General features: G+C 58.0%; 7 protein-coding genes across 7 annotated transcripts; 1 reads left to right on the forward strand and 6 right to left on the reverse strand.

Annotated features, from left to right (window-relative positions):
• Positions 1–504: 504 nt before the first annotated feature.
• Positions 505–2,362, forward strand: DICSQDRAFT_34857 (WD40 repeat-like protein; the record flags this gene model as incomplete). Its single annotated transcript, XM_007367514.1, has 6 exons — positions 505–859; positions 914–1,023; positions 1,074–1,451; positions 1,514–1,953; positions 2,015–2,181; positions 2,238–2,362. Coding segments are annotated over 6 exons (1,575 nt in total), but the record flags the coding sequence as incomplete, so codon positions are not given.
• Positions 2,363–3,350: 988 nt separating this feature from the next.
• Positions 3,351–4,757, reverse strand: DICSQDRAFT_181803 (uncharacterized protein; the record flags this gene model as incomplete). The annotated part of the gene is made up of 3 exons (XM_007367515.1): positions 3,351–3,831; positions 3,963–4,342; positions 4,398–4,757. The coding sequence occupies 3 exons, from the start codon at positions 4,755–4,757 to the stop codon at positions 3,396–3,398; spliced, it is 1,176 nt and encodes a 391-aa protein (XP_007367577.1). The 3' UTR covers positions 3,351–3,395.
• A 798-nt stretch (positions 4,758–5,555) lies between these two features.
• DICSQDRAFT_171818 (uncharacterized protein) lies at positions 5,556–6,369 on the reverse strand (the record flags this gene model as incomplete). Its single annotated transcript, XM_007367516.1, has 4 exons — positions 5,556–5,738; positions 5,803–5,928; positions 6,000–6,295; positions 6,357–6,369. 4 exons carry the CDS (start codon positions 6,367–6,369, stop codon positions 5,556–5,558), a joined length of 618 nt encoding a protein of 205 aa, XP_007367578.1.
• Positions 6,370–7,822: 1,453 nt separating this feature from the next.
• DICSQDRAFT_138374 (uncharacterized protein) lies at positions 7,823–8,779 on the reverse strand. Its single transcript, XM_007367517.1, has 4 exons — positions 8,634–8,779; positions 8,523–8,576; positions 8,192–8,466; positions 7,823–8,080 (listed from the first exon to the last, which is right to left on the reverse strand). Exons 1-4 carry the CDS (start codon positions 8,692–8,694, stop codon positions 7,904–7,906), a joined length of 567 nt encoding a protein of 188 aa, XP_007367579.1. The 5' UTR covers positions 8,695–8,779; the 3' UTR covers positions 7,823–7,903.
• Positions 8,780–9,143: 364 nt separating this feature from the next.
• On the reverse strand, positions 9,144–11,366 carry DICSQDRAFT_181805 (uncharacterized protein). The gene is made up of 5 exons (XM_007367518.1): positions 11,197–11,366; positions 10,604–11,140; positions 10,096–10,546; positions 9,688–10,033; positions 9,144–9,621 (listed from the first exon to the last, which is right to left on the reverse strand). The coding sequence occupies exons 1-3, from the start codon at positions 11,335–11,337 to the stop codon at positions 10,523–10,525; spliced, it is 702 nt and encodes a 233-aa protein (XP_007367580.1). The 5' UTR covers positions 11,338–11,366; the 3' UTR covers positions 9,144–9,621; positions 9,688–10,033; positions 10,096–10,522.
• A 1,978-nt stretch (positions 11,367–13,344) lies between these two features.
• On the reverse strand, positions 13,345–17,754 carry DICSQDRAFT_128148 (uncharacterized protein; the record flags this gene model as incomplete). Its single annotated transcript, XM_007367519.1, has 3 exons — positions 13,345–15,364; positions 15,751–17,063; positions 17,458–17,754. The coding sequence occupies 3 exons, from the start codon at positions 17,752–17,754 to the stop codon at positions 13,345–13,347; spliced, it is 3,630 nt and encodes a 1,209-aa protein (XP_007367581.1).
• Positions 17,755–18,315: 561 nt separating this feature from the next.
• On the reverse strand, positions 18,316–19,302 carry DICSQDRAFT_148365 (uncharacterized protein; the record flags this gene model as incomplete). The annotated part of the gene is made up of 2 exons (XM_007367520.1): positions 18,316–18,339; positions 18,400–19,302. 2 exons carry the CDS (start codon positions 19,300–19,302, stop codon positions 18,316–18,318), a joined length of 927 nt encoding a protein of 308 aa, XP_007367582.1.
• Between the last annotated feature and the right edge of the window lie 90 nt (positions 19,303–19,392).

Below are 19,392 nucleotides of genomic sequence, written 5' to 3' on the forward strand. Positions count from 1 at the left end.
CGCTGACAGCGGTTAAGCGTCACTTCCTGTTTTGGTAAGTCGTTCTACTTAACTCACGACTTCCGGAGGGCGTATGTAGCGCCCGGCGCTCGTTCGCTCTCGCTCCATCCCGCCGTACCTACTCCCATCATCTCCTCGCACCTCCTCCATCTGATCCCGTTCCTCTTGCTTACTTACTCCTACTCCTTGCTTGCTCATTCCCATCACCTGGACCATGCGTTCACCGACTGTCATTACTCATGGACTCAATTTCTCGGTAATCCCTGTTACTCGGGCGTCTCGTACGTATCGTATTTATACCCGACCTCGTACTCTCGTTACGGTAGCGTATTCTAGGCAGAATCTCAGTCTTTGAACCTGTCTAGGACCAGCGCTCTCGTGTCGCGTGTCCCCTTCCTAATCCGGATTCGCCCACGCGACACGTGGGTACGACAGAAATGCGGGCGCCCAAAAGTTCTGCACGCTTAACACCTGCGCTCGTCCCTCGTCTTCGCCGTTCCCACTATGCCAGACTCCTTCTTTGCCACCTCCAAGAACCGCAAACGCAAGCGGTCCGGCACAAAGGATGCCGGCCCATCGTCCTCGAAAAAGCCTGCACGAGGAGTGAAGGGAAAGGGCCGGAAACACGACATCAACGGAACCGCAAGCAAGAAGCGTGCAGCAGCAGACGAGGAGCTCTCAGATGAGACGCAGGACGATGGCGACCGAGAGGCCATTGATGACATGGATCTACGGGCTCCGGATGTGGACCCGAACGCGTACGAGAGCGGAGAGGAGGACGAGGACGAGACGCCTGCACAGAAGAGGCTAAGGCTCGCGAAACTTTACCTGGATAGCGTGAAGCAGGGCTTGTCATTAGGTGTGTACTTGCATGAAGCTCACCTAAGGGATGCTCGCTGACTTTCCTTTTAAGCTGATGGCGAGTTCGACGCGGCTGAGATCGACCGCGAGCTCATCTCTGCGCGACTCAAACAAGATGTGATGGAACACTCCGGGAAAGTGCATTTGTTCGTCGCAGATAGCGTGAGTCTGCCCTACATGAAACTTGAATAGACACTGAAGTCGCTCGCTAGTTTGACCTAACACACTCCCCATCCCTACGCACAAAACGTGCCCACCGCTTCTCCGTGACCGCCGCCGTTGCGTCGGAAGACGGCCGCTGGCTCTTCACCTCCGGCAAAGAGGGCGCCATCATAAAATGGGACCTCCACACCGGCAAGCAAGTGCATGCGTACCACAAAATCCGCGTCGAGAACAAGGGCAAAGGCAAAGGCAAGTCGCGCGCCCCGCCTGGAGAGATCGCGGGACACACGGACGAAGTATGGGCGCTCGCGGTGAGCCCGGACGGGAAGTACCTCGCAAGTGGCGGGAAGGACAGGCGCGTCGGCGTGTGGGACGTCGAAAAGGATGAGTGGGTGAAGGGCTTTGGCGGCCACCGGGATTGCATATCGGTGCGTTTCTGCCACTAGTCGACTGTCTACGTGCATGCACCGACTTGTTGGCGCACTTGTAGGCCCTCGCGTTTCGCAGAGCGCAGCCATCGTTACAGATCCCCACGCAGCTCTACTCAGGGTCGTACGACCGGACGCTCAAGCTGTTTGACCTGTCGACTATGGGCTACGTCGAAACGCTATTCGGCCACCAAGCTCCCATCCTCTCTATCGACGCGCTCCGGGGTGAGACGGCGGTGAGCTGTGGGGGACGGGACAAGACAGTGCGGTACTGGAAGGTCCCGGAGGAGACGCAGCTGGTGTTCCGAGGCGGGGGCGGGAGTACGTGGCATGATGACCTGGACGGGATGATGGATGAGGACGCAGAGGAAGATGGTGGCGCCGGGGTCAGGAAAAAGGCTGGGAAGGCCATCGACTCGACGATGGAGAAGTTTGTGGAGGGGAGCATGGAGTGCGTAGCCTTGATTGACGAGACGACTTTCGTCAGTGGCGGCGATAGCGGGTATGTTCACCTCGGCTGAAGCCTGAGACGACGAAGGCTTACATGTTGTATGGGATCCCAGGTCCATAAGCCTATGGTCGACTCAGCGGAAGAAGCCCGTTTTTACGCGGGCGCTCGCACACGGAATGGATCTGTCACAGGTCGAGGCAGAGGACATCAAGACGATCCGGAAACCTCGTTGGATCACTGCGCTCGGCAGTCTGCGCTACTCAGACCTGTTTGCATCAGGTCAGTCGTCTTCATTGCTGGGGTCATGTGCCTCGTCCCACGAATGTCGTTTTTAGGTTCATGGAATGGCGAGATCCGACTATGGAAGCTCGACGCGAAGCTGAAGTCGTTCTCGCTTGTCGGGTCGCTCCTCGCTCTCGGTGTGGTGAACTCGCTGCAGTTCATCTCGCCACCACAGGCCTTCTACACATCGGCGTTGTGGACGTCTCCTGAGGGGGACTCCGAGACGCTTGCTCAGATCCACGGGAAGCATGTGAAAGCGGGCACGTCTTCAGTGCTGCTCGTTGCCGGGGTGGGACAAGAGATGCGCGCGGGGCGGTGGATATGCAAGAAGGGCGAGGGTTATGTCAACGGGGCGCTTGTGTTCGCACTGCATCCTCGGACATGATGGTATTTACTGCTGTCTAACGTGACGTTTCATGTGCGAGCATCCATCTTTTCCACCCTGATGACTGCGCTGCGAACTACTGTAGAACGCGTGCGATGGCGACAACGTCTGTGCCGTCTGTGGCTGCAATGGAGCGGGAGATGCGCCTGATATAACAAAATGTGTATAGTCCAACGTTTTACATCTTAACGATCTGGACACCTGCATCCACCCGTTGGCCATCACAGGTAGAAAGACATCTCTCATCCCACGCGGGCTTGAATTTCGTAGACCGTCCAAATGATTGTGTTAAGTGGGCGACGGAGACGTATTCCGCTGCGTCACACAATTTGTTGAACAGCTTAGCATCTCGATGGTATTCCCCGTTGATGTCACCGAAGTTGTGGTGCAGCCTAGCCGCTCACGAGCTCCCTCCGTCACCGTCAGAGTTAGCGTATGCCTCTTGGCGTACTCGAGGAAGTAGTCGAGATAGAGCGTTCAGCCGTATAACAGTAACAAGTTGACTTCGACTTCCATTCCTCCCCTGCCCCTAGGTTGAGCTCGCAACCTTTACTCGAGCAGCGGCCCTCTTCACCAGCCATTAACATCGTGAGGCTGCATATATGCGTTAGAAGTGGTTGAGGCGACACGCATCTTGGTGGTTCCGTCAGTTTGTACCCTAGGCGCACATGACGAAAAGGTGATTTTGTGAACACTTCAACCCCTGGACAACTGCGTTGCGATCTGTGAGTGAACAGTCCCTTCAGCGTAACCCATAAACAACCTCGTGCTGTATGGTTACCGTCGTCTTGCGTCGGCCTTTTTGCCGTAGATACGCATTATCCCGTCATCTCCGTAGGAAGCAACAATAAATACCAGTGGGGACGAACCAGTGTCTGCCAACCGCCGTCCGGAAATCGAGGCGTGACTCAGTAATGTTCTCGCACGCGTAGTAGTAGAGGCCCGTAGCGACGATGTTCTCGTTCGCCATTCCCTCGACGTGCCACGAGCCGCCGGCGTACTTCGGATTATCTGGGGTGAGAACGATGTTCGCGAGCTTGACGATCACTTGGAGCGTACGCCCGTGGAGCGAGATCTTGATTTTGTTCTCCTCGTCCGCACTGGTAGTAGTGGGAGGGACGGAAAGTTCGGGTTCAGGAATGGAGGGCCATCGGTACTTCCACTCCCACTCAGCGTAGGCATTGTGGTAAGCATGTCGGTTAGCTGGGTAGTCGTCATAGTCTGGTTCGGGTACCGTGACGTGGTCGTACCAATCATGCGGGCTGGAACGTACGGCCAGGGATTGACCGCATCTGACAGCACCTTTTCGAATAGAGGCATGAAACGCGAGAGAACAGAGGATATGGTGCGGTACAAGGCGCGGTGGTCGATAGGATGGAGGTTGTTGATTTACGCGAGGGGCTCGACCTCACCCGATTCGGAGACTTCAAAATCCGTCGGGAGCCATTGGTAGTCATGCGAGATGCAGAACGGCTTCTTAGAGTTGTAAAAGAACCTCTGAAAATCTAGGCGGTGGCTGAGGTAGTCCTCTAACGCGAGCTGTACTGTGGGCGCGCCCTGGCCCCGGTCGCGACGGTAGACATGCGACCGACCGATACACAGGCAGTACATTGATGGATGGACGAGGTCCAGTACTTGCTTCTTTGACCCCGGATGCCAGTCCTTCTCCTCGTCTGGGATATCCTCGAGCACAGAGACGCCTTGCACGAGGGATGCCTTGACATCGGCGGGTATCAGACATCGCGACTCGTGCACCTTATGGATCGCCGTCGCCTGCATACAGCCAAACTCAGCTATAATCGAGTACCTGAATGGAATATATGCCCACAAGGATACCAGTTTGGTCGTCGTACTGGCTCGCGTCGTACCGCAGTTCGTCGAGGAGGTAGTTGAGCTGGACGTCGGTGATCTTGTCCCGCGGCCACTGTTTTTCACCACGGCCCGTCTTCCAATACTCGTCACCGCCCCAGAATCGTGCGACCATGACCGCGTCGTGCTCGATGATCTCCTTGCGCCACCTTGTTACGATCTCGTAGTCGTAGACTTTCTTCCACCAGTTGGGCTTGGCGCGTATCTTCCCTGAGAACCATCGCATGCGAAGCCCGATGAGCGTTAGAGGATTGCGGGTGACAGCCTCGAAAGGAGACGTAAACTCCAGCTCGGAATGGGACAGCTCGGATTGAGACATAATCGGAATGGTAGTGGGAATATCTGCATAAATGCGGATGTCGCATGAGCTTGCGATCGGGTAAGAGGTGGGAGCCAAGGCAATAATCACTGCTGTGTTTGAACGGTATGCTGAAGACAGCGGTTCGAGTTGACTTTGAGTGTTGGAAGAGGCCCAAGATGTCGGTTGTGTCGATTGATGTGGACAGAGCGCATTTTATGGACTAGAACGACTCACCTGTGCGGCGTCTGACGGCGAGACGGGGAAAGCATGGAACGCGACGATCAACTGTACGACATGACCGTTCCGGCAGGCGCTCACTTCAGGCACAGTTGTCGACCGATACTGTGACTACGTTGGGGTACATCATCAGCCGCGTTGACATCTTGAACCTTGAATGCAAACGAGAACAAATCGACGAGTCAACGTAAGGCGATGTATCCGTGCCGGGTCGGTAGCAGAGATCCGAGTGGGGGCGCTATGTGATTTGGACTCTCTGGATCAACGATATCACGCGGAACGTTTGCGTGTGGGTATGTACATACACTTGAGTTACATTGCTTCGTGTGGCGACGAAAGATGTCGCTAGAGACCAGCGCTTTGACCGCGTCTTTTTCTAGTCGGGTTCGGACCTTGACCTCAGATTCTCTGCTGACTACTTACAATTGATTTCACTCCCTTGCGCTCACCTTTGATCACAAGCCGCACATCCTTCTCCGCTCATCAAAGATCCCATATCACAGACTACTTCAACTGTACAGAAGGTGTTACACACATACACACATGGCAGCGACTCGAACCGCACGAATCCGAGACTGTCTACACGCAAATCACGAGCTCGGGGAAATAGTAGACCTTTCCGCTCGCCGGGTCCCGCTGCGTCCTGCGGATGCTCACAATGTAGAGCGCATTCAGGGTAGGGTTCTGGTACCAGTTTCTAAACCCTGCACATGTCGATTCTTCGAACGCCCTTCTCAGCTTCTCCGCCGCGTGTGGACCCTCCTGCCGAGATCACCGTCAATCAGTATAAGAGGCACTCTGATGGCATACGGCATTGACCACGTACGAAGAACGCCTTGTACCAGACGCACTGCGTGGCAATGATATCCGAAAGTAACCCATGCAGGGAATTATACATTGTCGGCTCCGTCCGAGGCCACGAGGTCACATCGCCAGTAGGGTCGGCCGCAATCTAGTCGTAGTAACGCATTTAGCATCTGTAACCCAACTGCTAACGGTATTTGACCACAACAGGTTACTCACAGGCGCTCTGATGGCTTCGGCTCTATGACCGCCGTAGTAGGCAACGTCCTCGCTGATAGCGTCAAGACCAACCACATGATCCTCAGCCGTCAGTGTATGATGCACAAACTGTGCCCAACTCCGGACATTCTTGAGGTTGCCTTGTTCACTTTCACGCCGGAACATAGCATGGAACGCGGCATCGTCAATAATCTTCCCAATCCGGAGACCCGCCATGTTCGTCCGGGGATCTATGACATCCCACTTGAAGGAGCCGTCAACGGCGAGGCCGCCAATAGCGTCAGGGATCTCGGCGCCTGTAACGAAAGCATGTTGAGACAGCACGATCGGAGTACGTTAGAGATGTCAAAGACTTACGCAGAATAGTCATCGGTGCAGAAGAGAGATTGGCAAGAGGGATGTGGTGCTCGGAAGACTGCAGAATCGCCTCTCACCTCGCTCACGATTTTATACCGAGGGGGAGGGGGGACGCATTGTCCTCGCTTGTCTACCACAGACCCATGCGAAAGTTTTCTCCAATGCGCGAGTCGCATTATACGCGACGATGTTGCCCTCGGAGCGATACCCACAATAGGGCCGAGCCTCAGAGCGTCTGCAACATCATGTCCAGGTTAGCTTGACGTCTAAAAGAGAAGGCCAAAGAGAAATGACCGGGACTTGACGTGAGTGGAGCTGTTTCGCCTACTGGTCACTAAAGCAACGAGGCTTGCTCTGTCCTTTCTGGCGCACCAGCGTTCCCGGACCTCGCCGCTCCCCGGTCTTTCGCTGAGGGATAGGCTGGACGTGTTGTGGCATGTGACAATGCTAAAGCCGTACCCAGTGCTTTGCAGTCTGAGACAAGATGACACCTCTTGGTCAGTGCCAAGGAAAACATAAGGACAATGCACATACCGACGAGTTCGGAGCAAGAATCTCCAAGGTCTCCCGAGAGCATCGGCCTTCCAAGCGTGCGCTACCGAGAGCGATCTACAGCTTTAGTGCGACAGACTGTCACAGCTTTCCCTGCCACGTTATGTCGGCGGTACTTTTAGCGGTATAAAAGCGAGCCTGGTGATGATTCACTCCTTATATTCAGCTAGTGCCGCGGACGAGAGCGAGCAAGTAGAGAGCGGCATTTCGTATCATCCAGACTAAGCGGCGCAAACTTGCACCCATACCTGGTTCGTCGAGATCCAAAGCCAGTCACACAGTGGGGGAACACGAGGGCAACCTGAGGAGACATGCATCCCTGACAGACGTCGTCCGTAGCGAAGGGCCCCTGACTCGGCCAGTACTTAGGCACAAGTCTCATTGACCAAATGATCTGGAAAGGAGAATTAGCTCGACACGGTGAGCACGTACTATAGTCGGAGCTTACAGCACGAACATCACGGCCCCGGATTGTCCGGATGACACGGCCGTATCGCTATCGCAATGACGACAGCGGACGAGACAAGACCGCCAGGCACTGGGTTGAAACCCCGATGGAATCTGTGGTCAAGGCCATTGAATCGGCGTTCCATTGGAGTTGTCGCCTCCTTAGGTCGAGGACTAAAGCAAGGCACCGAGGCGAAAGGCAAGCGGGGACAATAGCTCCCTGCGGCATATACAATAGGGGGATACCACATAGCGAACATTATCGAACATCACAAGTCACAAGCGGCTCAGACAATGACGCATAACATACAAAGTGCGTGACATAAAGGGGCCCATGAGGGGACCTCGAGTTGCGGTCAGCCAACTTGGTTGAACCTGAGCTCGAGTTCCGGGATGTAGTGCGAATTTCCGAAGCGGTCGGGAAGCGTCTTCCGGATAGCAATTACCCAGATCGGGTCGTACGTGGCGCTCTTCTTCCATTCGACCCACACCGGATGCGGTGTCTCCCACAAATGGACGTATTCCGCAGTTCTCTGTATGTCCCAGTATTAGAGTGATGTCTCCACCCAAAGGCACGGAAAGAGTCCCACTAAAGCTTTCATCCAGTCGTGCTGTTTCTTCAGTATGTTTGCGATCACGTCCACGAGAGTCGTCTTCACTTGGCGCTCCTTACGGTTGGGCATAGGAATATGAGGCCGTTGATGCGACTTCTCCTCGCCAGGAAACTGCCGAGACGGGTTGTTTAGCATGAGCCATACCTTCGGGGGCAGCGATGGCCGAGCAGGGCATGCTTGCCACAGGCCGTGGAGAAAGAAATGATCGTCTGTTAGGCTCACCATCGCTCTGTCAACAAGGCTCAAAGCGGGGAATCTCATCGACGACGCTTCCGGGAATTCCCTCTTCAGGAACTCCACTCGCTGAGCCCGAGTGTACCCCGCCTTGATCAGCTGGAAACCGATCTCCCCAGTCACCTTGCTCTGCAGCTCTATCCGAAAACCTGGGTACAGGTCCTTGGGTAGCGGGAGTTTTATCCGCTCGACGCTATGTGGCTTCTCCATGTCCTCCCTGTGTTGAACGGAGTAGCGTTCGTACACCCGTTCGTTGATCTCGGCTGGGTGTGTACTCGTTGAGGTGATCTGATCTGATATTACTATAGAGCAGGCTTACATGTACGCTTAGGTCTGTCATAGTTGTCACTGAGATCGATGTTGTATTCCTTGACTAACCGTCGTTGAGCCGACATTAGCTACGAGCACACCAGCAGCATCATTGACCTACTTTCGGGCCCATGGAAACTGGTCTCGTCAAGCTCGCCGCTTCCGTTTGCGCCGGACATCATGCGTAGGAGGGAGAGAGATTGGTGTTGTTCGCAACGTGGCACTTGTTGGACTGGGGCGTAACGTATATGCTGATGTTGGATAGCTAGACCTTTCTAGCGTGTAAACGAATCAGTGGGTCAAATGAAGAAATGAAGTTATCCTCAGCGTACATGCTCACCGTGAATAGAGGGGGCCGGGAGAAACGGGGTCCGACTCCGACTAGCACGGCTGCAGCGGCGCGCAGCAGGTGTACAGCCACACTTGACCCATCCCGGGATTCACCGAAAGCGGCCGCACTGGCAGAGGATCTGTGCCTTCCAAGTCGACCTCCCACAACCCTGGATAGTGAGATGCCCAGCACTAGACTTCCTGCTTTTCAACGAAACATCATCCGAACATTCAACTGTATGGAATCCTACGTTCACTGGAGTGCCTCCGAGTCCCTTGTCTTCGCCGATATGATCTTGCTGCCTAACGGTGCGTCTATGGACGAGGACAAACAGAGAAAGTTGCTTGTAGATGTGTTAGGGTTCAGCAAGAGCTATCTCGAAGACTCTCTATCCAGGATACGAGAACTCCTGAACCTATGGGACGCCCGTCGGAAGTCGGAAGTACAACATCGCGGGAGTCAAGAACGGGACGAAGGGTTCCTCGACCGCTTGAATTTATGGTTGAAAAGCATCGATACGCCGACCGCGGCTGTGAGCGGGCGCCGCAGACGACGAGGTTTGCAAACCTCGCTACTGAGTACTGAGCCTTCGCGGAACTCAGGATACCGGAAGATCTAACAGCGACGGGCATATCTCCTACAGCTATGTGACAAGCTCGCAAACAACGATATCTCCAAGATCGTCGACAACTCGTTCGGCGCCGCCTACAACGAGACCCTTGCCGCCGGCGAACTCCCTCACATGCGCTGGCACAGCGTGCATGTCCGTCACCTAGACGTACGTGTCCTCCTCCCTGTTGCGGTCTCTCGCACTCACGCTTCACACTCACATTTACTACATAAGCGATCGATCATCGCGGGGAACCACACCTCAGTCCCACAAGGCATTCCGCGTTCGCTTTAGCATGAGTCCATCCGCGGGCTCCTGATGGAGGAGCCTCTCGCTAGGGCCGCTAGCATGCCGCCGCACAAATACGTACGTTCCCTCTGGGACGCTGCGTTTCTCCGTGCCTTCGGGGAAGTTACCCGCGGCGAAGCTAGCCATCGCGGTCCCGCGATGGTCACGAAGGCACCCGGGATGTTCGCCGCCACGGCGGCCAGAGCGAGTACCCTTGGTGGAGGTTGACGGGCACGACAAGTCGGGGCAGCACCGTGCACAGTAGTCCATGCTCCCATCCCACGTGCGGACTGTGAGGAGATTCCTGTCGCTAGACCGTAGCTTGAGCTGAGTTTCTGTCGCCCGTGTGCATAGGGGTCGTCGGGTGCGGATGCCAAAGATGCGTCAGCTCAGAACGTGGCAGCTGTGCGTAGAGAAAGTGGTGTGGTGCAGCCTTACCCGGGGCTCGACGTTTAACGTGGTTGACCCCTGCATTCGTCGTCTGCTATTAGAGGCAGAACATCGTCTCCCGTCCCACATGGGCCTGGACCTCGCAAACCCTCTTACCGACGCTCAGTTTACACCTCGAATTGCTTACGCAGTCGCAGTAGTTTGAGGCCTCTGTACTGTCACCCCACCCGGACCAGGCCGCGATCAAAGACCAGCGATACACACATGCATTCCTACATCGAAAACCATACAACTGCGGTCTATAACATAGCGGAGGCAGACAGGAGAACAGAAGCAGGACAGCGGGAAAAAAGCGTATGTTGGCGGACTGCAACACCGAGCCTAAGAATAATTAATCTATGCTAGTCAGAACATTCTGAGATCACGAGTCAGCTCATCGATGGATCTCTTCGTTTCAAAGCAAAGTACGCACCACGTCATTGTCGTCGAAGGACCACCACCAAAGTAGCTCGCTCTTCTTCCCATCCGGTAGGCATTCGTTCATCGCTTCGTCCATGACCTTCTTGGCTTCTTCAAATCTCCCTTTCTGAGAAAGCCCATCACCGAGGTACCTCTCCGCCATGTCGTAGTTCGTCCACACGTAGAGGATCCTGTCCCATTCGAGAGACAAGGGCCGCCCTATCGTGAATGCAAGTCCCGATGCCTCCCTTAGGTGACACACCGAGACGAAACGCGCTGCTGAACGCAGTTCTTTGAGCAACTGCTCGTCTCGACAGTGTTCCTCGGTGACGTCAGCGAAGTTGAATTCCTCTGTGGCGCAGCCCAGCCGCTGACGCGCCTGCTCGGGAACCTCCAGAGTCAGCCTGTGTCTCTTGGCGTACTCGAGGAAGTAGTCGTGATTGAACGTCCAGCCGTATAGCAGTAACGGAGGTGACCTGCCATGGCCACCGAGGAGTTCAGGGGTGATGTTCTCCGTAGGCTTCCTGTTGGCAATGAGCATCTCCCATTTCTGCGCGAAGAGACGATGAATGGGTAGTAGTGGTTAGAAGACACGAATGCACGTACTGCTGTCTGGGCCTCTTCTGCTGCCTTGGTGAGCTTGAATCCTGGATTCGCGGGATCGGTACTACGTTCCCGCTGCAAGAGGTACTGCCCATTATACCAATGCGTAGGGTTGGCCTTCTTGCGTTCGCTGTCGTTTGACATCGGTGAGAAAGAGTAACTGAAGTTCGTATGAAGATTCGGGGCGAGAGCGGCGCGCGGGGTGTTTATATCAGAGAATAGAAACAGGCGCCTGTCTGCTGGATTCAAGGTCAGCTCAAACGTCTGCAGCACAGCTCGCAGGCCCGCGAGCTGGGACTAGAGAGCGACGCGAAAACTCGACAATTCAGAAGCTAGAGAGTTCCATGACTCGAGATGCAGAGTCGTCGCACAAGGTTTGAGTCCAGTTGTCATCGGGCTCAGAGCGGCACCCTCAGTTGAATTGTATGTATATCGTGATAAAGCTGTTTCTGATTGGGCGCATTGTACACAATCAATCTATTTCAACGAGTCTATGAAGCTCTCCCGCGCCACCATCTGCGTAGGAGGGAGAGAGATTGGATAGTGCCGGACGCTCTCGTGCTCTTATGAACCCTCAGGTGATTGCCGGCATGATAATGTCCTACGAGATTCGTGCTGTTCGCAATGTGGCACTTGTTAGACTGGGGCGTAACGTATATGCTAATGTTGGACAGCTAGAGTCTCCGAGCGTGTCGTCCTGTTCGTACCAGTGGATAGTGCGTCGGAGGGTCCTAGTCAAACGAATACTCACCGTGAATAGAGGGGCCGGGTCCGACTAGCGCGGCTGCAGCGCGCAGCAGGTGTACAGCCACACTCGACCCATCCCGGTATTCACCGAAAGCAGACCTGTGTATTCCACCGAGTCGAGTCGGTCGACCTCCCACCACCCTGAATAGTGAGATGCCCCGCATTAGACTTCCTCCCTTTCAACGAAACATCATCCGAACATCTAACTGTATGGAATTCTGCGTTCACTGAAGGCGCAACCTAGATGCCTCCGAGTCCCTGTCCTCGCCGATATATTCTTGCTCCCGAACGGTACGTGTATGGACTAGGACAAACAGGGAAAGTGGCGCGTAGAGTTCTCAGAGTCCAGCAAGATCTGGCAGAGACTCCTGTATAGATACGCTATCCCGCAGATTCTCCGGGAAGCCCATCGACAGTACAACATGGCGGGAGTCATGAACACCGCGTGGGTTACTTGGCCCTCCGCTTGAACGCTCTCGATCCCCCTCACGTAGCCAGCCGTGCGATGCGCACCGGGACCCTCCTACGGCACCTCATCTCTCCCTGCGATGCTCCGAAGCTCGCAGCCGCGAGCGGACGCGCCATGTTCCCAACTCTAGACTCCAGACGACGATGTGAGGCTGTAGCAAAGGCCGTGAATAACCTGCGCCATGCCAACCGGCGGAACTCCCCTTCTGCTGAGTGCAGCGAATCCGAGATAATACTCCTTGGACATGAGTGCTCTCCTCTGACTCTTGATTGTCGTATTGCATGGGTAGGATACTTCCGGATGCATAGCGAGAAGCTCGGGCACAACTCAGAAGGTGCTGCACCCTTTTCGACTGTAATCTGTGTGTGGTCTCTGTCGCCCGGGCCTGTGGTTGACGGCAGCCAGGCGATTGCAGCCTCCTAAAGAGTTAAGCAAGTGATAGACGACGCCATCGCATAAGTGAGTTCCCTCCATGACTAAGTTTCACCGCGTTCCGTGCACGGTTGCTAGGTTGTGTCAGCATCGAGGCAATCCCGTCCTCTTCTGAATTTGTCCTCTCATTTGACCAAAATTGCTTTTCCAGGCACGCCACGATCCATACCTACTAGTACGTCAACGACTCAATATCTTCAGTAGACGAGTAAGCGGTGCTCATCCTCTCTTCCAACTCATGCGTAATAACCGATGTGCTCCTTACAGGGGCGAGTTCGTTTCGCTGTCAACTGCCGCGGGACATGTAACCTAACCATCAGCGCCGCCACCCCTTATACCGCCAGACGTGTGTATACATATTTCTTACGCCTCCCAATGTTGCCCTTCTCCTGGACTCGAACGCAGGCATATACCAACATTCACCGCAAATGGACTTGCATTGTGTCAAGACGAAATATCCACTCTTGTGCGTAGCAGCCGCCTCCCCTCCCGGCAAAATCGTCTCACATCCCGAACCTCTGCAGCCTCCTCCCCATCGGGATCCTCGTCTGGCTCCCCGTCGACCCGCCCCTGTCCCTTGCCTCCGCACCCGCGCCCGCAGCCGCCTTCCCCCGCATCCCCACAGTCCCCGCTCGCCCCAACGCCCCGTCGTCCTTCCGGGTCCCCATCGCGCCCACGCCCACCACAGCCGTCGCGCACGCGTTCGTCTCCTTCGCCTCCGCGACTGTCGGCCGCGAGATCGAGAACGTCGTCGAGATGCGCTTGATGACCCGCAGCCTCAGCCCGGACCGCATGCGCACCGGCAGGCGCGACCGCTTCTCCGGGCTCCCCGGCGCGCCGCCGCCCTTCGTCGCAATATTCCGCGTCGTCCCGCCCGCGCCTTCCCGCTCTCGCTCTGACTCCGACTCCGACTCCGACTCGTACTCTGGTTCGGGTGCTGGAGCGGGCGCGGGTTGCGTCGCGCCGTGCGAGGTGTCGGAGAAGTCGTTGTGCAGGACGAGGACGAAGTCTTCCTCGGACCCCTTGCCGAACTTGACGAGGTCCTGTGGAAGCGGGCTGAACGCGGCGCCGGGCGACGCGACCGCCGTGGCCGTCGACGCCTCCGACACTCCGGACTGCTGGGCTGCCTCGCGGGAGCCGCAGCTCGAGCTGGACCCCGAGCCCGACCCGGACGAACGCGCCGACTCGGCGCTGGACCTGGAGCGCCAGTATCTGTGCGGGGCGTGCGTCGGCGCGGCAGAGACCGTGCTGTGGGCGCTTCGCGAGGCCGAGGATGCCAACTGAGGCTCCGCGACGTCCACGGACGGCGGGCGCGTCGCGATCGGCAGGACCATCGAGGAGGAGCACGCAGGAAGTGACGAGTCCTGCGAGCCCTCTGGCTCATCCTCGCTCCAGTGCGCGACCATGTCGAGCACGAACTGGGACGCGGTGGGAGTGAGGTCGTCCCGCTGCCTCTCCCCGAGGTCCACCCGGGGAATGGCCACGTCCAGCATCGGGAACGGTGCCTCTCGTGCCGCCCTCGTCCCCTGCACCCCCGTGGCCCTCTCTCCGGCAATGGCGTCGACGACCGCAGAGATGGCCGACACAGACGGCGTGACGGTCTCCGCGTTCCGCCCGCCCTCCTTCGCCTTGACTTTCCAAAACGCCGTGCGTTTACGCCAGTCCGTCGTCTGCCTGCGCGCGTCGAGCGTGCACCGCACCTGCGCCGTGTACACGTCCTGCGTGCGCGGGCCCGTGAGCGGCTCGAGCAGCCCGCGCCACACGCTCCCCGGGTGCCTGACCGCGTCCTTGATCGCCGCCACCAGGGCAGCCTCCGCGTCCTCCCCCTGGGCAACGCGCGTGTACGCCGCATCGACGACCGGCTTGTGCCCCCCGACAGCGATCATGAGCTGCACGAAGTGGCGCAGGCGGTCGCGCTCCGCCTCCGGGGCGGGGTCCCGCGCGCCGCCGACCGCTCGCGCCACGCCGCCGGGGGTGTCCATGATCGAGTCGAACATGGACGCGAACGACGGCTCCTCCTTCGTCTTCAAGTCGCCCGCGACGGACGCGAAGAGGGCCTGGCGCAGCTGGACGACCTCGTCCTGGAGCGCGACGACCTGCTCCGCGTACTCGGCGCACGCCTCCTCCGCGACCTCCCGCGCGATGCGCTCCGCGGTGAGCGCGGCCTTGAGGCTGGCGACGCGGGCGACGGCGTCGAGCTCCTCGCTCGCCGCGGGGCCGTGCTGCCGCGCGCAGCGCTCAGTTCCTGCCTGAGCTTGCGGGCGATCTGTGGTGTGGGCCAGCGGGGCGACGAAGGATGGGAGCCGCAGCGGCTGAGACGGCTCGCTGGGCAGGTCTGGGTAGGAGATGGGCGCGGAGAGTTCCAAGGGGCTCAAGGGGGCGATGGGGACGAGAAGGTCGGCGACGGAGTGGGAGTGGAGGAGAGGGTGGATAGCGATGTGGGAGATGGAGGGGTCCGAGACGGGACGGGTCTGTGGGGTGACGCTGGGGAGGGATGCGAGGCGGGCGACCTCTGGGTCGGACCTTGTGCGGCGGTGGAAGAGAGTCGTCATGAGCTTGGGTAAACGCATGGTGGGTTAGCGATGTGTGCCTGTATGGCGTGGTGTGTAGCGAATGTGTGCTCGAACGATGGGTAGACTGTGCGACCAGTGCGCAACGCACTCGAACATGGGGGCTGACAACAACCCACCTGCGGCCCTCCTGAAACGAGACCGAGCAAGGTGAAACGAGAGATTACCTCAAGGTGCAAACCACGTCACACTATATAGCCTGGGCGCAAATGTACTCTCGTTCAACGATGAGCGCATGGATAACAAAGCGAGATGGGCTGGTATACACAAGTGCGAACCAAGTAATGTAAACGATCCTCCTCCGACAGATTCCTCCTACCGCGACCCGCCCGCGCTCACCGAATGCTCAAAATGCCGCTGTTCGAGCTCCCCAGCCCGCGCGCCTCCTTCGCCTCCTTCTTCCGCACCTTCGGCGCGTCCCAGATCTTCCAAAACTTCAGGTTCTCGTCCCCCGCCGCGGTCGCGACGAGCTCCCCGTTCGGGCTCACCGCCGAGAACAGCACCCGCGAGTCGTGCGCGTCCTTGATCTCCGCCACCTTCTCCATCCCCGGGTAGCTGTGCACCATGATCGCGTTCGTCGGGTACCCGTGCGTCGTCAGGAACTCCTTCTTGTGCGCCCCCCACTGGATCGACGAGATCTGCGCGGGCGTCACCAGCGAGTGCAGCCGCGCGCCCGTCGTCGTGTTCCAGATGTGCACCGTCGCGTCCGACGTGCCCCCGCCCGACGCGAGCAGCGCCGGCTGCCACGGGCACCACGCGACCGCCTTCACCGCCGCCGTGTGGTTGCGCTTCGTCCAGCGCGGCCCCGTGCGCGACCCGCTCGCCTCGTTCCCCGCGTCGCCCACGCGCCCGTCCCACACGTTCAGCACGTTGTCGTTCCCCCCGCTCGCGAGCAGCTCGCCGTCCGGCCGCCAGCGCAGGCCGCACACCTCGCCCTGGTGCCCGAGCAGCTCGCCGACCTTGTGCCGCGCGACGCGCACGTCGTGGTGCCAGATGCTCCCGTCCTGGCAGCCCGAGCTCAGGATGTGCCCGTTCCACGCGAGCACGCCCACCTGCGCCGCGTGCCCGCCCATCGTGCGCAGCTTCGTCTGCGTCTCGACGTCCCACAGCTCGACCGCCCCGGACGGGTAGCCCACGCCGAGGAACTGCCCGTCGTTCGAAAAGTCCAGCGAGGCGATGTACGAGCCCTCCGGGCCCTCGCTCACCAGCACCACCTCCCCGCTCTCCGCCTTCCACATGTACGCGCTGTTCCCGAGCGCGATCCCCACCGCGTTCGTCGCGCTCCACGAGATCAGGTTCAGGTAGAAGTCGTCCTGCATCCCCGGTGCGTCGAGGATCTTGTACGGGTATGTCGAGATCTTGCGGTCCTTAGACCCCGTCGTCCCCGAGCTTCCTGCGGGGGCGGAGCCCGCGCGCGCGTAGAGCGGGCGGACGAGCTCGCGCGCCTGCGCCATGAGCGGGTCGGAGGACGCCGCGGGTGGGGGCTCGTGGTACGCGAGGATACGACGATTCAGTGGCACGCCTGTTGCGGCTGCGAGGCGCGCGGTGTGGCCGGGGGAGGCGGATTCGGGGTTGAGGGACATAAGGTCGAGCGTCGCAGCGACTTCATCGGCGGGGTCGCGGGTGGTGATGAACCGGTCCCGGTTGTCGCGCTGGGAAGTGGGTGAGTCCATGATACTCGTGAGGGGAATGAATGAGAGATCATGGGGCGTGCAAGGTATATATGCGAAGCCACACTACGCCCTGGAGCGTGGCGAGTGGCACCTGCATTGTCCGGCGGATTTGGACTAGCAGACTAGCCACTGGCAACAGAGGCAGTATAAGGGCTGTCTAGGACGTATAAGTGCAACCTAGCACCCATACACTTCGTCCTAGTGCACATCGCCGGACTGCCATCTGAACACAGGACTCTTGCGCACTAGGCGCGACGGAAAGCCACAGACGCAAGCATCCTCTCACCCACCCGGTGGTTCCTCCAGGACAGCACCATCCAGCCACACACCACACAACACCACCATCTCACGAAACCCAAGCACGAACACTCACCGACGGCTGCGACCGCGAGCGTTTCTCCGACTTCGGCGGTGGCGGGACGTAGTCGCGCGTGACGACGTCCAGCCTGCTCTCGACGCCGCCCCTGCGGATGACGCCTGCGCTCGCCTGCCGCTGCAGCGTCTCCGAGACGGGGATGGACCGCTTGACGGGGGACGGGGGACGGCTGGCGACGATGAACGGATTCGAGGCGTCGGCGAGGTTGTTTGTCCCGAAGAAGGACGAGGAGAGCGGGGTTTTGGTCTCTGAGCGAGAGCGGTGGCGGGTGGGTGTCTTTGGCGGGTACGCCATTTTGTTTCGTGGTGAAGATGGAGCAGAGGAGAAGGAGAGTAGAAGAGAGGAGAGGAGAGGAGAGGAGAGAGGGAGGAGGTGATGGACGGTGGCTGAACAACGATGCAAACACGCGCTCCCCGCGCGCCGCGCCTGGGTTCGTCTTCGCTTCGCGTGATCGCGTTTGAGCGGCTGTCTATTTACTGCGGACGTGGGTTCGAATCCCACTGTCATCATCCTTCTTTTTTTGTCCTTATCAGGCCACCGCCCCGTCCACGCGGCCGTGGACGACAAAGTACTGCTGAACTTTGACAGACAGACGTTGCGACTCGCATCGTCGGGTGGCAGAGATCGAAGTTGCCAAAAATCACCGCCAATGATATTCGAACAGGGTCATGTAAAAAAACTACAGCATGCTATGTCTCATGCACTCTCCCGTCTTCCACGATTGAAGCTTTCTCTCGAGCCGACCTGAAGCATGATGTTGGATCTTGGGACAGTCATACATCTATGCATGGAGCGGACCGATAACAACGTACCTTTGCCGCTGAATGCTGAGATAATCAGATGTCTGATTGACATTCACTGCTCAAATACCAGCTTCACCTAAGGTGCGGACACCATCAGCATGCGGGCATTGCTGAACTTTGCGATGGAAAGACCTACTTCTGATATCTTCTTCTCGAACTCCTCCTTGATTGCCTGGGATAAGTACATGGAGGCTTTCCATCCCTTCTTAGAGCATTGGCCATTTGAACAGCTACTCAGTCCGTCCATCAATGGTCCCAAAAAGGACGGGTCACATGGGAGGTTGGCATCCGGCTGTGACCTCAATGCTGTAGCTAAGCTCCTCAAGTACTCCTTCCAGGGCATAGGAATGCACAGATAATCGCCATCCCTGTAATCGATTGTGGAAGGGAGGGAACAATGCTGGTTGCACCGTTGCAACTGGTCAAGATGCACGTGGGACATCCATCGTGGGAACCCGTTGCCGCAGTCCAAGACAGATCCAGCAACGTCCCCGCACTTCTGCCTGTACTCGAACAAGCGATACAACGCCTCAGCTGTGACGAGTCGATACTGAGCCGCATGCGGAGGGTAGATGGGGAAACGCAGAGTGCGCTGCGCAGCGGCGCGAGCGACATCCTGGAAGCCAGCGACACACGCGAGCGCGTACACCGCGAACGGCTTTTGCTCAATGAGCTCATAATGCATGAGGAACGGACGCATCCGGCTGGTCACCCCGACCATGTTGTATTTGCGCGCGGCTTCGAGGAGGTCTCCGATGTCCTCCAGGGAGAGGGGCGGCTCCTCCGCGACGTGGCAGATCGGGAGCAGCTTCTCCCAGACCGTGCTTGGCTCCGACACGTCCACGATGGGCTTGGGGGTTGTCGTGGAGGCGGGAGACGGTGGGAGGGTGAGCATGTCTGCGAAGACGGAGGATACGTCTGCGATGCGCCTCTGATGAACGTGGAACTCGGTGCGGTCAGAGGTCCTGATCACGAGGTCTCCGACCGACGGGTCGCGGTATGGTGCGCGTTCCACGACAGGGGGAGTAGAGTCTGACATGGAGGTAGTGAAGAGCTGTCGAGAATGAGAAGAGGAAGAGGACGAACCAGTAGTCTCATATAGCACTTGGAGCATCTCATGAGGAGATAA

This window comes from Dichomitus squalens, assembly GCF_000275845.1.
Source record: "Dichomitus squalens LYAD-421 SS1 unplaced genomic scaffold DICSQscaffold_26, whole genome shotgun sequence".
In the NCBI taxonomy this organism is placed as follows: domain Eukaryota; kingdom Fungi; phylum Basidiomycota; class Agaricomycetes; order Polyporales; family Polyporaceae; genus Dichomitus; species Dichomitus squalens.